The sequence below is a fragment of the Melozone crissalis genome, unplaced genomic scaffold (genome assembly GCF_028551555.1).
Source record: "Melozone crissalis strain CALT ecotype California unplaced genomic scaffold, PUWL_Pcris_2 ptg000018l_1, whole genome shotgun sequence".
Classification (NCBI taxonomy): domain Eukaryota; kingdom Metazoa; phylum Chordata; class Aves; order Passeriformes; family Passerellidae; genus Melozone; species Melozone crissalis.
The window spans coordinates 8,199,131-8,215,348 of NW_026535796.1; the positions used below are offsets into that span (position 1 = coordinate 8,199,131).

General features: G+C 38.6%; 1 protein-coding gene across 1 annotated transcript in view; it reads left to right on the top strand.

Annotated features, from left to right (window-relative positions):
* Positions 1–16,218, top strand: part of OTOG (otogelin) — a 91,797-nt gene that overhangs the window by 265 nt on the left and 75,314 nt on the right. Inside the window, exons 3-13 of the mRNA XM_054275921.1 lie at positions 59–113; positions 1,291–1,381; positions 8,543–8,635; positions 8,860–9,014; positions 9,408–9,526; positions 10,026–10,231; positions 11,780–11,910; positions 12,762–12,868; positions 13,780–13,889; positions 14,694–14,819; positions 15,978–16,086. Of these exons, the coding sequence (XP_054131896.1) occupies positions 59–113; positions 1,291–1,381; positions 8,543–8,635; positions 8,860–9,014; positions 9,408–9,526; positions 10,026–10,231; positions 11,780–11,910; positions 12,762–12,868; positions 13,780–13,889; positions 14,694–14,819; positions 15,978–16,086 (1,302 nt within the window). The remainder of the gene's footprint in view (positions 1–58; positions 114–1,290; positions 1,382–8,542; positions 8,636–8,859; positions 9,015–9,407; positions 9,527–10,025; positions 10,232–11,779; positions 11,911–12,761; positions 12,869–13,779; positions 13,890–14,693; positions 14,820–15,977; positions 16,087–16,218) is intronic.

The following is a 16,218-nucleotide window of genomic DNA, read 5'->3' on the forward strand; positions in this document are numbered from 1 at the left end:
GCTGGGTGGGCGCTGCGCTGCCCGGACCGAGCCAAACCTGCTCTTTTCTCCCCCTCAGCCGAGGCAGCGCCGCGGGAGCCCGGAGCGGGGGCGGCCTGGCCGCGGCGGTGCAGGTGAGGATGCGGGCGGGCACCGCGGGGCCGGGCACCACGGGACCGGGTACCATGGCACCTCACAGGGGACACCGGGCCGCTGGGATGGGCAGCTTCCCACCAGGCAGGCCTCGGAAAGAGAGCATCCACCACACTGCATCCAGGGCTCGTGGGGCTGATAAGCTCAGGTGGTGCCGGGCTCTCAGCGCCGCTGCCCGGGGAGACCCCTCTGAAGGGGGCTGGCGGTGAGGGACAGAGGGTTGCGTGTCCAGGTTGTCATCAGAGTAATGTCCTCCTCAATAATATACCTGTACATTGCTGTGATACCATTTGTATCTTGGGTGGCTGTTTCACCCTTGGTAATTCTTCAGGATTTGCTCTCGAATGTGTATGTTATACTGGCCACGAGTACTCTCAATCCTGAATGAAAGTTTAGTGTTAGAACAGTGAGAAAAGATGGTGTGATTGTGTCTAAAGCTTCAGCTTGTTCAAGAAGTTATGTGCTGTACAGTGTCCTTGCTGGAGGAAAAGCTGGGGTCTGAGGTCAACAATTGCTTTGTGGGAGCCTTTCTGCCTCTCGGTAGAGGTAAACGAGCTGGCAGTATCGGGGTCGCTGCAGCTCAGCACTCAGGGTTTTGGATGTGGTTTGTCTTGGCAACTCGGTTGTGTCACTCATGGCACGTTGCTGAAATGTAATTAGGGTGTGTGGTTCCCGCTCCCTTGTTCGAGGGTGGGAAAAGGCAGGATTGCTTTGTAGTCCTTGTCCCTGGCTCCTCAGAGGGAGTCACCTTTCTCTCTGCTTTCTCCCTGCTCTTTCTGGGAAAAGCTCAGCAAGAAAAAATGTCACAAAACTGCAAACAAGTAACCAAATCAACCACCAATAATAGTGAATACTCCTGGATTTAGGTTCTCCCACCAAGAATTCAGGACATAGAAATAAAATTTTTGCTTCTTTCTGGGCTAGCCTACTGAGCAGAAATCTTTGGTAAGGGGTACGGTTTAGGAGGAAGGAAGAAGAAAAAAGATTGGAGTTTTGAGTGGAGTATACATTTTTACTTTACGATGGTGCTTTTTGAGAACTTTATAGAAAGCCAATACAAAGCAATGATCTTATTAAAAATGGTGAATTTACTGACTGACTGAAGCGACTTTTAGGTGCTTTGTTTATAGCTGCTGATTTCTTTGTTCTTTCTGAAAGGAGTCTGGAATGGCAGTTTATAACACTTCACCTACAGCAATGTCCTTGTCCTGGGACAGGAGAATTCACAGTATGAAATGTGGATCACCCAGTAAGTTATTTATGTTTGTACATAAAGTGACTTTTCTTTTCCCTTATTTTCTGCATTGTTTAATCATTCTTAGGAAGAAAATAATTCCTAAAATAGCTAATACAGGCCTTGATGATAATTAGGCTTTACCTTGTTTGGTTTCAAGGGTACACAGGAGCATGGAAATTTGTCATGGAGTTTCATCTAGCTTTAAGTTTACACCTGGTTCTGATTTGATAATTTGGGAGACTATTCCTAACCACAGGTTTTGTAATACAGACTTTTCAGAAAGGAATTTTTATAGTAGTATATCTAAAAATGTGGATTGATATTTAGACACCAGTAACTTGCCTGTCCTGTAACTTTTTGTGCTTGAAGAGTGTTTGTTTCTGCTGAGGTAACCTGCAGATGCTGTTTGTGTGTACTATCTATGGGTTAGCAGGATGAGGCCCTTTTGGCTACTGCTTACAGTGGTGGGCATTTGCTTGAGGAATGTGTGCTTTTGGGTTTTTGAGTAATTTTATTTTCTGATGTAGACAGGCTTAAAATACCTTTGCTGAAGGGTAAAGATTTTCTATGTTAATTTTGAGAAAGGTCTGTGTCATGCTGGTCTTGTACAAAGGTGAAGAATGAGGCAAAATAACTCAGTAATTTTTAGTTAGTTTTGCAAATCTTCTAGTTTTTCTGCAGTCAGCCTGATTGCATGGGATGTGATTGCAAGGATCACTACATTATAGTGAATAGTCTCAATTTGCATCCTATAGCTTTACAGCCCAAAAGGCAATGTGGAATGAACTCATAATTTGTGACTAGGGTTGTATCATCTCCAAAACCTTTTCGTGTCTTCAGTATGCAGTATTTTCAGAAGCTTTTGGGAAGTGTGTAGCTGAACATGGAGAAATGATGCAAGAGTTTAGGGAAGCATAATATTGCACAAATAAAAATTACTACCTATGGATATCTCTCCAGTACATGAAAAAAAAAATTGTAGCAATTGTATGATAAAATTGCTTTAGAGACCTAGCACTCTATATTGATAAAACTTCCTCTGTTTTTGAGGCTTGTACCATCTTATTGACCAAGAAGCTGTTTTGCTTTTTAAATACTAAATAAAGCAGCTGACAGAGAAGATATGCAGATCATGCTGAGAAATGAGTTGTCATAAGAATTGTTTGTTTTCCTTCGTTTAGTCTTTGCCTAGTGAAAATTTCTTTAATTAAAATTAGTAGATTTCATTTTTTTCTTCAGATCTGGAAAAAAGCTTCTAATGTTTTACTGTTCAAGTGTACAATAAAAGCTATGCACATAAACCCTTTGCAAGACTTCTATTAAAGAGCTTTTGTCAAGTGTTTATGTGCAAGTTTATTGCTTCTTAAACAGCCGTAATATTTAAGAAATGGAAGAACAAATGTGGAGCTAGGGAGAGTAAAACATTTACAGTTGTCTCATGCTAACTCATCACATTGGTAAGCTTCTAGAGGAGGATGCAGTTATGATGGCAAGAATTAGGTTCTGTTGTCCTCTGTAGATGTAACGGTATAACGTTTTTTGTTTCGTTCTAATTCAGTGTGGGTTTTCCATTTCTGATGTATTTGTTTTGGAAAGGCAATGTTGTTGAACACACACCTTAAAAGTTATCAATAATTGCCTATTCTTGAAGGCAAATAAAATCAGCATTATTAAACTCTTTTTAAAACAGTGGAATGCATAGGCTTGGAAGTTTGCTTTTTAAATCACAGTAAAGTGTGTGGCAGTTGGAGTCTGTTGGCTGTGTGTGAAAGAGCTATTACAAAACAAAAGAATAACCTGATGTGTTTTGTACAGTGCTCCTAATACTTAGAAAATTAGTTTTCCTTTTGGTCTCTCCAATTTAAAGAGAGGCAAGCTGTGATAACTCTGCCCATGGACTGGGATTTACAAACATTTGGGGATATATGGAATAATAAATCTTCTTTGTTTACAAACCTGAACAAATAGAAACCCAAATCAATAACAAAAAACCCGAAACCAAAACAGCGAGGTTGTCTGTCAGCTGTGTTCTCTACTTTAGCAATGTCTCTAAGAAAATTATTCTTTTAAATACTTGTAGAACTGCAATTATAATGAAATTATATTGCAGTCATTTCTTCCTGCAATACCAGTTTTTCTTGCATTCTGTGACTCTATAAAAAGATAAACCAATGTGTTTTATGTGGAATAACTTTTGCCAAGAGATCTCTTTGCTTTTGTGTTGTATTAGTCAATTGAAAACATTTTGGAAAGTGATGTTGTGTCTTATCTGTCAATGGAACAAAAAATTTGCATTAGCACAAGCAAATGCCAAGAGAAAAGTTTTATGTTAATTTCTTGTAGCCAGGGAACATAGGATTTGAAATGCTTATCAGAATAATTGAAGTTAACGTCTAGTTTATGTAGCTGTTCAACTTTTGACTTCCTTCCACACAAATCTTATTCATGCAAAATTTAAAAAATAACAAACAAATTTTTTTTCAAACCCTAGAACAGGAAACTCCTGAGCTAAAGCGTATTAAGAACCTGGAACAGGCAAACCAAATTATTTCTGGTATTATTCAGGCTACTGCTGAGAAATTCTAACATTCTAAGCACTACAAATTTTCTTGTGGTGAAATGCTGTAGCAAGCATGAGTCATGGAAGTCACAGAAGATGTTTATCCCTTACAATGTATGTGTGAGAACTGATTTCAGGGGGTGTGCCAGAACAGAAAATATGCAGCTAACTGGGAGGCTCGTAAAATTGAAGGGTTAAAATCTCATTCACCTCAGAATCGCAGAGAGGAAAATCTTACATCCTGTAAAACTGCATCCTGCTGAAGCCTGTGTGCCAGGGAAAACCTGTGCCACTGCAGGCAGGTGCTCTCAAAGATTTTCAAGTTGAAGGGTAAAAAAGATTGCAGGAAATATTTGTTGTATTAGTTCTCCCATAGCTAAAGGAGCACCTGAAAACTTGCACCTAGAGAAATGTGCAGTGGAAATTGTGTAGAGTTACAAAATACAGAATTTCAAGCAAGTTGACTGCAAAAATTCAAATATTATGTTCTAAGTACATATTCTACTCTTTTATGTGTGGCTCTAGATCTAATTTAGGTTTCTTCCAAATTCTTATCCTGATCTACTTTTCTTTTTCACTTTTCCATTCAAGAATAAAACTTGTTAATTTTAAAGTAATTTGTTATTTTAGTTCTGTGATTACTTTCAGACTCCTCAACTGAACTACTCTTCAAATCTTTCATAGCTACTTTAAAAATGTGTAAGTTTCAAAGAATTCTGCAAAATTGAATTCCTGTCTATTTCTGTAAATGGCCTCAAATTTTTAAAGCTGCTTGGGTCCAAGTTGATATCTAGGCAGAATCATAAGAACTGAAGGCATGGGCTGGATCTTGCATCTATCTTGCTTCAGCAAAACTTTATTACTTCAGATTTCTACATTAATCTTTCATATTCATTTTCTGTCCAAGCAAATCTAGTAATGAATACCCTGGAAGGAAACCTGTCTACCATTTTGCATTGAGCATTTTTTTTTCTTGCTGTGTTATAAATAGTAGAAAAAATAGTAGCACTAAGAAGTACTTAATGTTTTACAGAAAATACTCATAGGATGGTACAAATCAGGCACAAATCTTCAAGAATTCGTAGTGTACTGGTGACAATGGTGTATTACTTTGAGGTCAGACCTGAGCTCAAGCATTTGTGTTCATGTGATAGTTAAAGCAAAAATCAAATATTTCAAAATTGATGTTTTCTTGAATGAAAGTGAGAAAATTTTATTTTAGATGTCTCTTTGATTCAGTATCTTATCTTTTGTGTGGAATACATAGAGAAGATTTCTTTGCAGTTACATCCTTGTGCTCCAAGAGGAGAGCATTTCTTTAGTGGCTATCTCACTTCATTCTGAAGGGCTCCACACTATATAAATTTCTTATTTTATTCCTAATGAGCATGTTGGATCAGAAGACCAAATCATGGATGAACAAGTCAGGATATGGAGTTCAACTGGAACTGAAATAAATTCAAGAGATTTTAAGTATTCATTGGAGAAGAAGTAATGTAAGAAAGCAGATAAAGTTAAGTGTGCACCATATCAGAGATCCAAAGCCACAAAATACATTGCATCAATAATAATATTTCAAAATAAATGTGTGTTTTGGTGAAGATGCAAGATACCTTTGAGCAGCTGTCATGCTGCTGCTAAGGAATGTCTCTGTGAGGAGCTTGGACGCTGCCCTGCAGAACCCCTTGCAGTGGTGTGGGCTGGATTAAAGTCACACTATTTCAAAGGCTCTGATAAGTAATGGGCTGAAGGTTCTGCTACTGCTCATAGAAGGGTTTAAAAGAGGGGTGAACTGAAAAGGAGCCCATGTGCTCAAGGGACTAAAATAACCCTGTCCATGGGGCTGCAGCCTAGTCAGGAATTACAGGGGGTTGGAGTCTTTAAGCTGAGAGCAGCTGGGAAGAGTTCAGACCTGTGTTACAAGATGACCCCAAGCCTTCATCTTATTTGATAAAGAAAGAATTTGATGCTGGTTGCTTCATCACAGCAATGATGGAATTATCAGGGTGATCTTCAGGTTCTAGTGGCATTATTACCCATTATTACTTATGTGAGTGAAATCATGCCACTTAGGCCTACTGTTTTCTGCTAGAAAATTCTCACCAGTTTTCAGTTTCAGATTCCATTCCAGGGCACTCAACTGGCATGATGTCAAAGGGGAAAGAGGAGCTGAGGGGTTTTTAATAGGTGTTGCTTTCAGGTTAATGGAGGACAAAATATTCTTCTGTAAGTTTTCCTAATTTTAACTTTCAGTTAGTCTGGGTGTCTTTTCCCTTTCTGCAAGTATGAAAATGTTTCTCACATTTCTAGGGGAGAGATAAACTTCTGATATGGTCGTATGGGTTGGCTTATTTGGAGAGCTCATATTCCTTTAATGACAAAGATTAGAATGAACCCCTTGTTACAGGGTATTTATTCTGAATACTTTGGGAAGTATTTCTGTGTTAATGTATCACAGAATGGGATGATTAAAGGGGGGCACATTTACAGCAGTAGGAGCACTAAATATGATCTGAAGCAATGCTGCTTTCCTCATTACCTGCTTAATGATAACTCATGTTTGCACACACAGATGTTCTATGCAGTTTAAGCAAAGACACTTAATAGTGATTTTAAAAGGGATGTAAACAAATATAGTACCTGAGATCATTGTATTTTCTTAGAATCACATGCACACAGACAAAAGAGATCGTCATGTAGAAGAAAATGCTTGTGATTGAGTCATTTGATTTTTTTATTTATTCAGGTTTGACTAACACCCTTTCTCTCAAAAAGAGAGCCAGGGATCCTTCACAGTGACAGCAAGGGTCCCCAGGTCAGCTGACTGTTTGCACAATCTGAACAAACATGTCTTGGAGCAGGTCACCTGAGCCATGCTTAGAGAGGAATCATTCAACCTGAAACATCAAAAGGGGGCTAACTTCCTCTACGGCTCAGAGGAACATGACTTGCAGCCTAATTGCACATTATTGTAACCAGACAGGCAACAGGGCACAATCCTAGAGAAGCAAAGAACAGAGACCAGAGCTCTGGTTACACAGGTCTCACGACAATCAAGATGAAAGAGATCAATGTCTGCCTCTCTTGACAAGAGGAACAGGCTTTTGCATTATTGACAAGATTGGTCACTGTGAGCATGTAAATGAGATGGCTCAGGCAGGGTGAGCTGGGACCTTTCTGCACGGTGCTTGCGTTATTTTATTGACCTGGCACTGCCAGGCAAGGAAAGGAGCAGGATAGTTGGGCTAGCAGGCAAAAAAGCGCTGCCTTTTACTTTGTCTACCTGCCTGGTTCTTTTGAGCATGGCCTTTTTTTTCCCCTCCTTTTTTTACTTTTTTTTATTTGGGGGGTGGGAGACTGCTTGTTGAAAGCAAGGGAGTCAAAATTAATTGTTTGGACATTTTGAAAGTCTTCAGATAATTACTTAGTGTTTATAATGTGATTGCAAATGGAAATGGTAATGGCTTGAAGTTGAAAAGGAGTAAATTTAGATAATATATTATCTAAAGATATTAATAAGAAATTATTTACTATAAGGATGGTGAGACACAAGAATAGGTTGCTCAGAGGTGTGGATGCCCCACCCTTGGAAGTGTTCAAGGCCAGGTGAGATGGGGCTTTCAGAGACCTGGTCCAATGGGGTTGGAACGAGATGATCTTTAGGATCTCTTCCAATCCAAACCATTCTAGGATTATTTTTCAAGAATTATGTATTTGTAAAGATAAAGAAAAGAAAGCCAAGTCTTCAGTTTGTATTTTTGGGAAACAATTTCTTCTGAGCAACTTACCCGCTTTCTGCAACAAAAGTAATCTCAGTTTGTATTCTAAAAAAACTTTTATGATTGTATAATAGCAAATTATTAAAATCCTTTCCTATACAAACTTTATAGGAGCAAATAGCAGCAAAATAAGTAAATGGATCACAATTTTTTAGAAGATTTAATAATGAAGTTTAAATTTAATAACAGGTAACTTTGTTTCTGCTTGTGCACGTTTTTCTTTAGACTGTGAAAACTTTTGTCATATTTTGATAGGGATCTTCACAGGGAAAATTGAAATTTAAAAAAAAACCCAAAACAAAGCAACACCTCCCTCCCCAAGCCCAATGCCAAAGATGTCATTGCAAATCGGGGATTTGTGGAAAGTGCTTGTGGTTGGTTACATGGAAGCTGTGAGATGGAAGGAGGGCAGCAGGTGCAGATACACAGCTGGGATCAGAACATATGTATTTGTAAGGTAGCTTGCTCTCCTCCTGGCAGAGCTTACCCACAGTGTGTGGATGTGGGCTCTGGACTTCTTTGTGGTGCAGTACTTGTTCAGTCCTTCTAGTCATTGCTCAGGGGACTGAAAACATGTCAGACTGACAGATGTCACAGACATTTTAATTTGGCTTCTCTAAAGGTGCAATAGATTCATTAAGCTGGCTGTGTTACTTGGGTTGAAGCCTTCACACTGTTTCATTTTTGTGGGCCTGGTTAGGTTCTCCAGGACACTTTATTGCTAAGCTAGCGACTCCTGTCATTCTCAGAGCTATATTCCTTGAGAGAACTGGGTCTTAAGAAAAAAAACCTATCAGACGTTAATTTTTACATGCTTTTTTTGCTTCCATTCAGATTCACTTGCATGCTTTCATGGAGGTGAATGTGTGTACAGGGAGCTGTGCAACTGCAGTCGGTTCAACGCGACGGGGCCGCGATGCCAGACAGGTGTGTAAGGAGAGAAATCTGACTGGGTTTCTGGGCTTGCACTCGTGCTCCCACAGCTACAATTACTGCTCTTTGCCTAAAGCTTCCCTTCATGCTGCAGCATTTTCTCCCTCCTTTCTTTTATGTCATCATATTTCACAGCATATTTTGTGCACTGCCCCATCTCAGCTCCTGCTCGTATCAAAAAACCAACGCTGTGTCTCAAGTGACTCTCCTTTTGTTAGTGTATAACACAGGTGCTGAAAGAGATCACATCTGCAGGACATGGGGCCAGTACAATTTTGAAACTTTTGATGGACTCTATTATTACTTTTCTGGGAAATCCACGTATGCCCTTGTGAGACACGCTGAATTAGATGAGCAGAGCTTTTCCATACAGGTATGGAATGGCACTTCTACCTTCTTTTGAACTGTTGTTGAACATGCTAATAATGTATTAATTCTAGCAGATTAAAAATAACTTAATGATAATAGGGGGGGTTGTAAAATGTAGTCTAGATATGATTTTAACATGGTGTGGGTTATGTGTTATGGTAGCATAGAATGTGAACAGCTGGAATAAGACTGGTGTGTGTCCTTCCAAAGCCTGATTTGCTCACTCAAAGCTGTGAAAATCCACTCCATGACCATGGCTATGGAAACACTGCTCAGTTTTTTCCACAAGAGGGGGACCAAACTTCTTGTTCCCATGCTGAGCGCAGATTTGGGGGTACTTGTTCTGTTACATGTTTATTTCAAAGGATTTAATGAAAACATTTATTTTATTTGGCAGGTGAATAATGATCCTGAATGCCATTCTTCTCCTTATTCCTGCAAAAGGTCCATTAGTTTATTCTTTTCTGGAGATGAACAGATAAAGATGAGCAGTGAAGTCACCTATAAAGGATTTGGGTAATTGCAGTCATATTTCTAGTGCTGTAGTTGCACTGGATTTAATGTCATGGTACCATTTTGATGACAGAGATGCAAAGTTATTCCTTAGTAGGCTGAAAAAGCATCCAGACCACAGCTGGAATAATTACTCTCCATTTTCTGAGTAGTGTCTGAGAAAGGTGATAGCTAAATTAGTGGTACATGGAATTAAGTATAATCATTGGCATTCCTGATTTTTGCTGTTATTTGCAAATTCATGTGGTTTAGTGGACTTATTCAATATTTACATCAGGAATTTTCAGTTGTATGAGGAAGGCATCAGCAAATAATTTCTTTTTAATGGTTATGTTTCCTAAGGTAATATTATTCTGGTTCTGTGTGTAAATAGTTATTTTTATCTACATTTCATTTAGAATAAATATAAATATATGAAGAAAATATTTTTATATTTATTTTTATTTATTTTATTTATTTTTAATGGTTACATTTCCTAATGCAATATTATTTTTGGTTGCAGAGTAAAATTACCTTATGTTATTGGAAACTTGCACATCCAGAAACTAGCTGGATACTTCCTGGTCAGGCACCAGTATGCCTTTACCCTGGCTTGGGATGGTACATCTGCAGTGTACATCAAAATGGCACCAGAGTACCTGGGCAAAACCCACGGGCTGTGTGGAAACAATAATGCTATTCTGCAGGATGATATGGAAACTAGTTATGGTGAGTATTTAATATACTTCTTGAGTAATGTGTTGTTTCTTTGGTTTTTTTCCTGGTGAAATAAATGTTACTTTCTTAGTTTTCAGTTGTAATGCTGATTGAATTTAAGATGGGTGAGTTTTAGAATGGAAAATATGCTTTGGAATACTTCTGCTAAGTGATATTTAGCGAAGAGGAACAATTGAAATGTAGGTGGGGATCTAGGGAGGAAGTTGTTAAAGCTGTCATGCTCAATTACCTACAATGGTGTTTGTACTTCACTTTACTGGGACCTGAAAGGTAAAATCTGTGTTTAGATGTTCACTGCCCTTTTAGAAATTTTGAGGCCTGTGGAAGCCTGAGGTATTGCAATTGGAAAAAATTTGGTAATTAGTAAATCAAATTAATGGAAACTGTCAAATCCTATTTGATCTGACTTTTCATATGGGCTAAACCTTTCAGAAATAATCAGTGATCTTTTAATGTCAATTTCAGACATTGTCAAAAGGCTTTCCTTTCAGTAAAGAGTGAGTAAATACATGTATATAATGAGTAAGGAAAAAAACCAGGAGGAAAAGCCCAGGTCCCTTGTAAAGTATCCTAAGTGAGGCCATAAAAACTTCTGGATATCATTGCTTTGGGCTGTTTAACTGTTGGCTCCTCCTCTTTAACCTGAGGATATTTCTGCAGAGCGCTCCTCCAAAGCTCAGAGTGGAAGTGGTCTCCTCTGTTGTTTGTGCTTTCCCCTCAGTTTCAGAAAGCACCAGCCCTGCCCTGTGAACAGTCATTACCCCCACTAATACTTTGCTCACTAAGTCAAGGTGTTTATGCTAATACCAAGATCAAGGGGTCATTTCCCCAGAGACTTTTCTCTCTCCATTCACCTTTATCAATGTCTCCATCCCTTAAATCTGCATCTGTAGCACAAGTGAGTGACTTCACTGTGCATGAACTTATCCACTTGGCTTGGGGAGCAGTAGTATTAACGTGACAAGATATGCATTTGTGGGTAGTCAAAGCAGTAATCAATGTCACCACCTGCCCAAGGTGAATAATAATAATGATGGAGCTGTTGGTTTAACTCTAGCATGGACATTTCTACTTAAATAAGAGTTGCCCCTGTATTTGAGTAATTCAGACAATCGTTTTGTACCGTTGCAATGACCCAGGAATGCCTCGTCTTTCTTGGGTTTTGGACTCCCTGTCGGGCATTCTATTATAAAGTAGCAGCATCAACCTATGTCTGATTTATTAATTTTTTTAAGCTTTTCTTTCCTTTATTCCCTTGATGGACTAAGGTAGGTATGGTCCTTCTCCCTTAAATCCCTTCCTTGCCAAGTTGCTTAAACTGCTTTCTGCTGTCCAAGAGCCCACTTCTCTAGTTCCTTTTGGAAGTATTTTTTGCCTCTTGAAAGGATCAGATTGATTTCAGCTGATTCACTTAGCAGAGGGAAGGGTTGGGTGTTCTGTTCTTGGTGTGCTTTGATTATTGAAATGTTTCCCTGGGAAATCCTATAGAAACACTGTTGTTCTTTGAAGTCACTGTGTGACTGTGTGTGTCTTGTCCAGGAAAGCTGACAAATGATGTGACAGAATTTGTAGAGAGCTGGCAGGAAAATCCTCCACAAGGAACACCTGAGTGGGACAAATCTCTTCTCGGCGAGCCCCCGTGCCTGGCACAAAGCCACGAATCTCTGCAGGTTTGGGTCAACACAAAAGGATTATTGACATTGCTGGTGATTCTAATTGGAGCAAGAATTTGACTTAATTTGAATTTTCAATGAATTATTTGACAATGATTATTTAAAGCTTTGAAGGAAATTGGAAATATTTGCATCTTTTTTTTGGGAGTGATGAATTAAAATGCTTGCTGCAGCAGGACTTCCCTTGCCCTCTCATCGCCCACTGACCCCCCTTTCTGCTGTATTTAATTCTTGATCTGTTCAAATATTATACTGTCTGCTTAGCAGCCAACAGAACTGTTTGATTATGAAGCTGAATGAGTCACAAGTTGTAAAATACAGGATTCTTCTAGAACTTATCCATAGGAAGGACAGAAAGAAGCAGGGAAGCAAAACCAGAGTCAGAGCATTATTTACACTGTCCTTATTTGCCAGTGTTTAAAAAGAGAATTATTGTTGCTTTTTTCCATGACTTTGAAGTAGTTTTTCCTTTTAATTAGTATTTTCAGGATATAACCCTTAAATTTAAGTGCTTTGAAACTGAAGCGGGTGCCAGCTATGGTTTATTTCTCTTGCCTGTTACTGTGTAATTCAATTAAAATGAAGGCTTTTTTCAGGTTGTCTTGGCTTAGTTGCATAATTATCTGTGCCCTTTTTGGGCACTGCTATGACTTTGGATGAAAGCTTCAATGTTATGGAAACTCTGACATGGAGAGCAATGTATTGCTAAACTCTGCTTCTGTTTGGTGTGAGGAAAGTGATTCCTAGACACAAAGATGTCTATTCTGATTTTCCACAGCATTCTATTTTATTCTGCTTATGTTTATTTTTGCAGGCTTTCTTTATAACAGCCGTCTCTTTCATTTCAGAGGGCATATGCTCTGTGTAATATCCTGTTACATCCCCCATTTAAACAATGTCATGAGTATGTGAGTCCTCTTTCTTTTATGGCAAGCTGCACAAATGATCTCTGCATGTAAGTGAATGTTTTTGGCTAATTCCAAAGCTATTATAAAAAACCCCAATGGTCCTTTTATCATAAGAATGAATTATAAATGTCAAATGAGCTGATTTGTGGCTTTCTCTGCCACAAATGCCATGTAAGTTTTTATCTAACATTGTTCTGTTGTCTTGGTTTTCTCACTTGTTCTGGTTTTACTGCTGTGCAATGCTGTGGAGTTGTTCCTATTTTCTTTGGTATAACAAGGACCAAATTCAGGCCCAGATATTTTCCAGTTGTGTTAGTCTATCTGTCTTGAATATGTCATCTGTTTTGATTCTGAGTGTGCAACATCCTTAGGTGCTTTCTGCCATTCTAAAGCCTATAGTGAAATGTCATAGTCGATGGGTCAGTTTGGTTTCTGCAAGCTGTATGGTAATCCATTGAAAAGAGGAATTTGATAACCATTTCAACTTGTGCTAACACTTGTAAAACTGCTATACTCCTGTTCTGAGCAGTTTTGACTAGTTAAAAAAAAAAAAGGCAGGTCAGAAGATTTAATTTCCATTTCTTGTACCCTGCTGGCTCACTGGTAGAAATTTTACACTTCCTTCTTGTGAGTTTTCTGCAAGATACTACTTCTGTAAAAATTAAGAACTTTACTGAAGTCTCCTTATACTGCTGTATTTCTGCCTTTTGTGGATTTATTCAAGAAAATAGTGTCAGGTCTCTAAAGCATTGATACTTATACTGATGACCTCTCTTCAAGGGTGGCAGAAAGTTTTTATCCTTTCCAGACTTTTAACCTAGGCCAACACAATAGCTTAGAATACTGTTAAAGTAGATTCAAACAGCATGGCTGAACGCAGTGCAGGAGCATTCATGAGGCTATGAGTGTGTGTTTGAATGGAGGCACAAGATAACATGTCACCTTTTATTTGTGTAAGGTCAGCAGCTGATGATGCCACCTGGTGTCGGGCGCTCACTGAGTACGCCAGGGCGTGTGCCCAGGCAGGAAAGCCCCTTCATGGATGGCGTGTGCACTTCCAGCAGTGTGGTAATGCCCGTGCTCCTCTACTTGGAAATGCTGCTTGCTCCTTGTGCTTTGAAAAGGCTGCCCTTCATAGTTTCAGTTCTTTGCCTTTCTCCAATTTTGGACTTGTATTATTGGCAATGAAGTGATTAAGTGAGTCAGACTTGCTTCAAGGCTACATTAATGCAATGGATTTTCTCTTTAAAGTGTGCAGTTTTTTAAAGCACTAAGTTTATTACAATGTGATTCTTTAAGGTGGCTAAACATTTTTATTTTCACAGAGCTACTCTTTTAAATATTGCCAAAGTCTTCATGGCTTTATGATATGTAAAATGTGTGTCACAAGTGTTACAAATAAATTTCAAGTTATGTTTGCATAAGACTTCACGTTGCAAGATTTTACTTACATTACAAGTCGTGTAATGTAAGTTTGAAAGAGCTTGTCTAATTTGGTTGCCTGCCTGGACCACAGGATCAAAAGGATCAAAATTGCTTTGTTGTCTATGACGCAAGGGTGGTTCCAAAAAATCTGTGTTAATGGGTGTCCTGACTGCTTCTGATGATGGTCTAAGAATCCAAACAGCTCTGTTTTGAGAAAGCATGATTTAAGATTATTCCTTCTTAATGCACCTTTAATAGAGAAAATATCAATATGTACCAATTCTGTGTGTTAGGAAAGCCATTGTTTTAGACAGTGTTTATCTAGAGAACAGATACTCAACTGACATGCCAGAAAATAGATCACTGAAAGGAGCATGTGCAATCCATTGGTGCCCTGTGACAGTAGCTGTACACCTTTTCATTTCTCTGCCTGTTTTTGCATTTCAGTCATTACCTGTGCTGAACCCCTGACCTACAGTGAATGCATCAACTGCTGCCCTGTTTCATGCCACCAGCAATCCCAGTGCATCGGCAGTGAGCTCCACTGCATTGATGGCTGCTACTGCCCAGATGGTGAGTTCTGCTTCTCAGGGACACACCTGGTTCCACACAACATTCAGATTGTTCCTCCCCAGGTTAACATCCCTCTCTGACCTCCCCAGATTAAATGCAGGAGCTCCTTATAAACTGAGTGCCAGCAGTGTGGGTAACTGACCTTGTTTTCCTTACTGACAGCAGTACTTTTCCTCCCTATAAAAAGTAGGAATAGGTTTCAGCTCAGATCCACATTCTACCTGTAGAGTTACACAATTTCAGTGAAAAATGGGGTTTGCTCTGTTGTTACAGAGCAGGCATCCTTCTGATTGTGGTGCTTGCTGATTGTTTCTTGTTGGTCGGGGAGGATTATTTTGGTAGCTTGAGTTTTTTTGTTTTATTTTTTTTTCTGGTTAGGGTGCTTAGAAAAGCTCAAAACCATGACATAAATAAAACTCATTCCTCTGGACAGAAACAGGTGTTGATATTGAGGTTCTTTGGTTGTTGTATCATTCTGCCAAGTGAAGTATTTAGCAGTGCGGTCTGTAGTGAAACTTTTCCCTCATCACCAAAGTCAAAGTCGATATCCAGTTTTTCCCTAGTTACTGGCTTCTGTTGAGTACAGAATTCTATCTCAAAGAGGACAGAGAAAGTTATGGATGGATCTTCAAGTCCTGCCTCTTATGTCTACCTATTTTGTTTATAAGCTTAGTAATATTTTCATAAATTCTTTTATGGTTTGGTAAAGCCTTTTTTTTCTGGTCGTCTGGTAAGAAAATAATAATAATAGTCATAATGATGAGAAAAAGGCAAAAAAAAAAATCAGTAAAATGAGGATCATAGAGGCAAAGATTTGTAAATGTGTTAGAAAATAAGCCAAAGGTACTCACAGCAGGGCCTGTATGTTTGTGTTTATTTTGTTTGTGTGTTACTCCCTCTCACCCAGTAATTAAATACTTGGTTTTTTCACTATATTTACTCTATCTCAAGAAATTTAGTGACTTGATCCCTGTAATATAACTTATTTAATCTAATTCAAATGCACTTCTTTTTGTGAAAATTACTAACAAATAATCTAAAGATTTATTATCATACAGAAATTACTATTGATGTTTTTTTTGAATATAACTGCTACTGCTCTGTCAGCCACTGTCACGGATATTTCACTTTTTTTTCTTGTTATTTCATTTCTTCTAGGCTTAATTTATGAAAATGGATCATGTGTCAAGCCTATGGACTGTCCTTGTGACTACCATGGAAGTTTCTTTGAAATGGGTTCTGTGGTGTATGAAGAATGTAATAACTGGTAATTTTTCTTAATACATTGTGAACCAAATCCTTGAATGATCACAAGAAACAACTTCTTCAAGGCCTGTTTCAGTTAGAAATTGGATAAACTTGATAAATGCTCCCTGTTTCTGCATAAAAAAATTGCAAT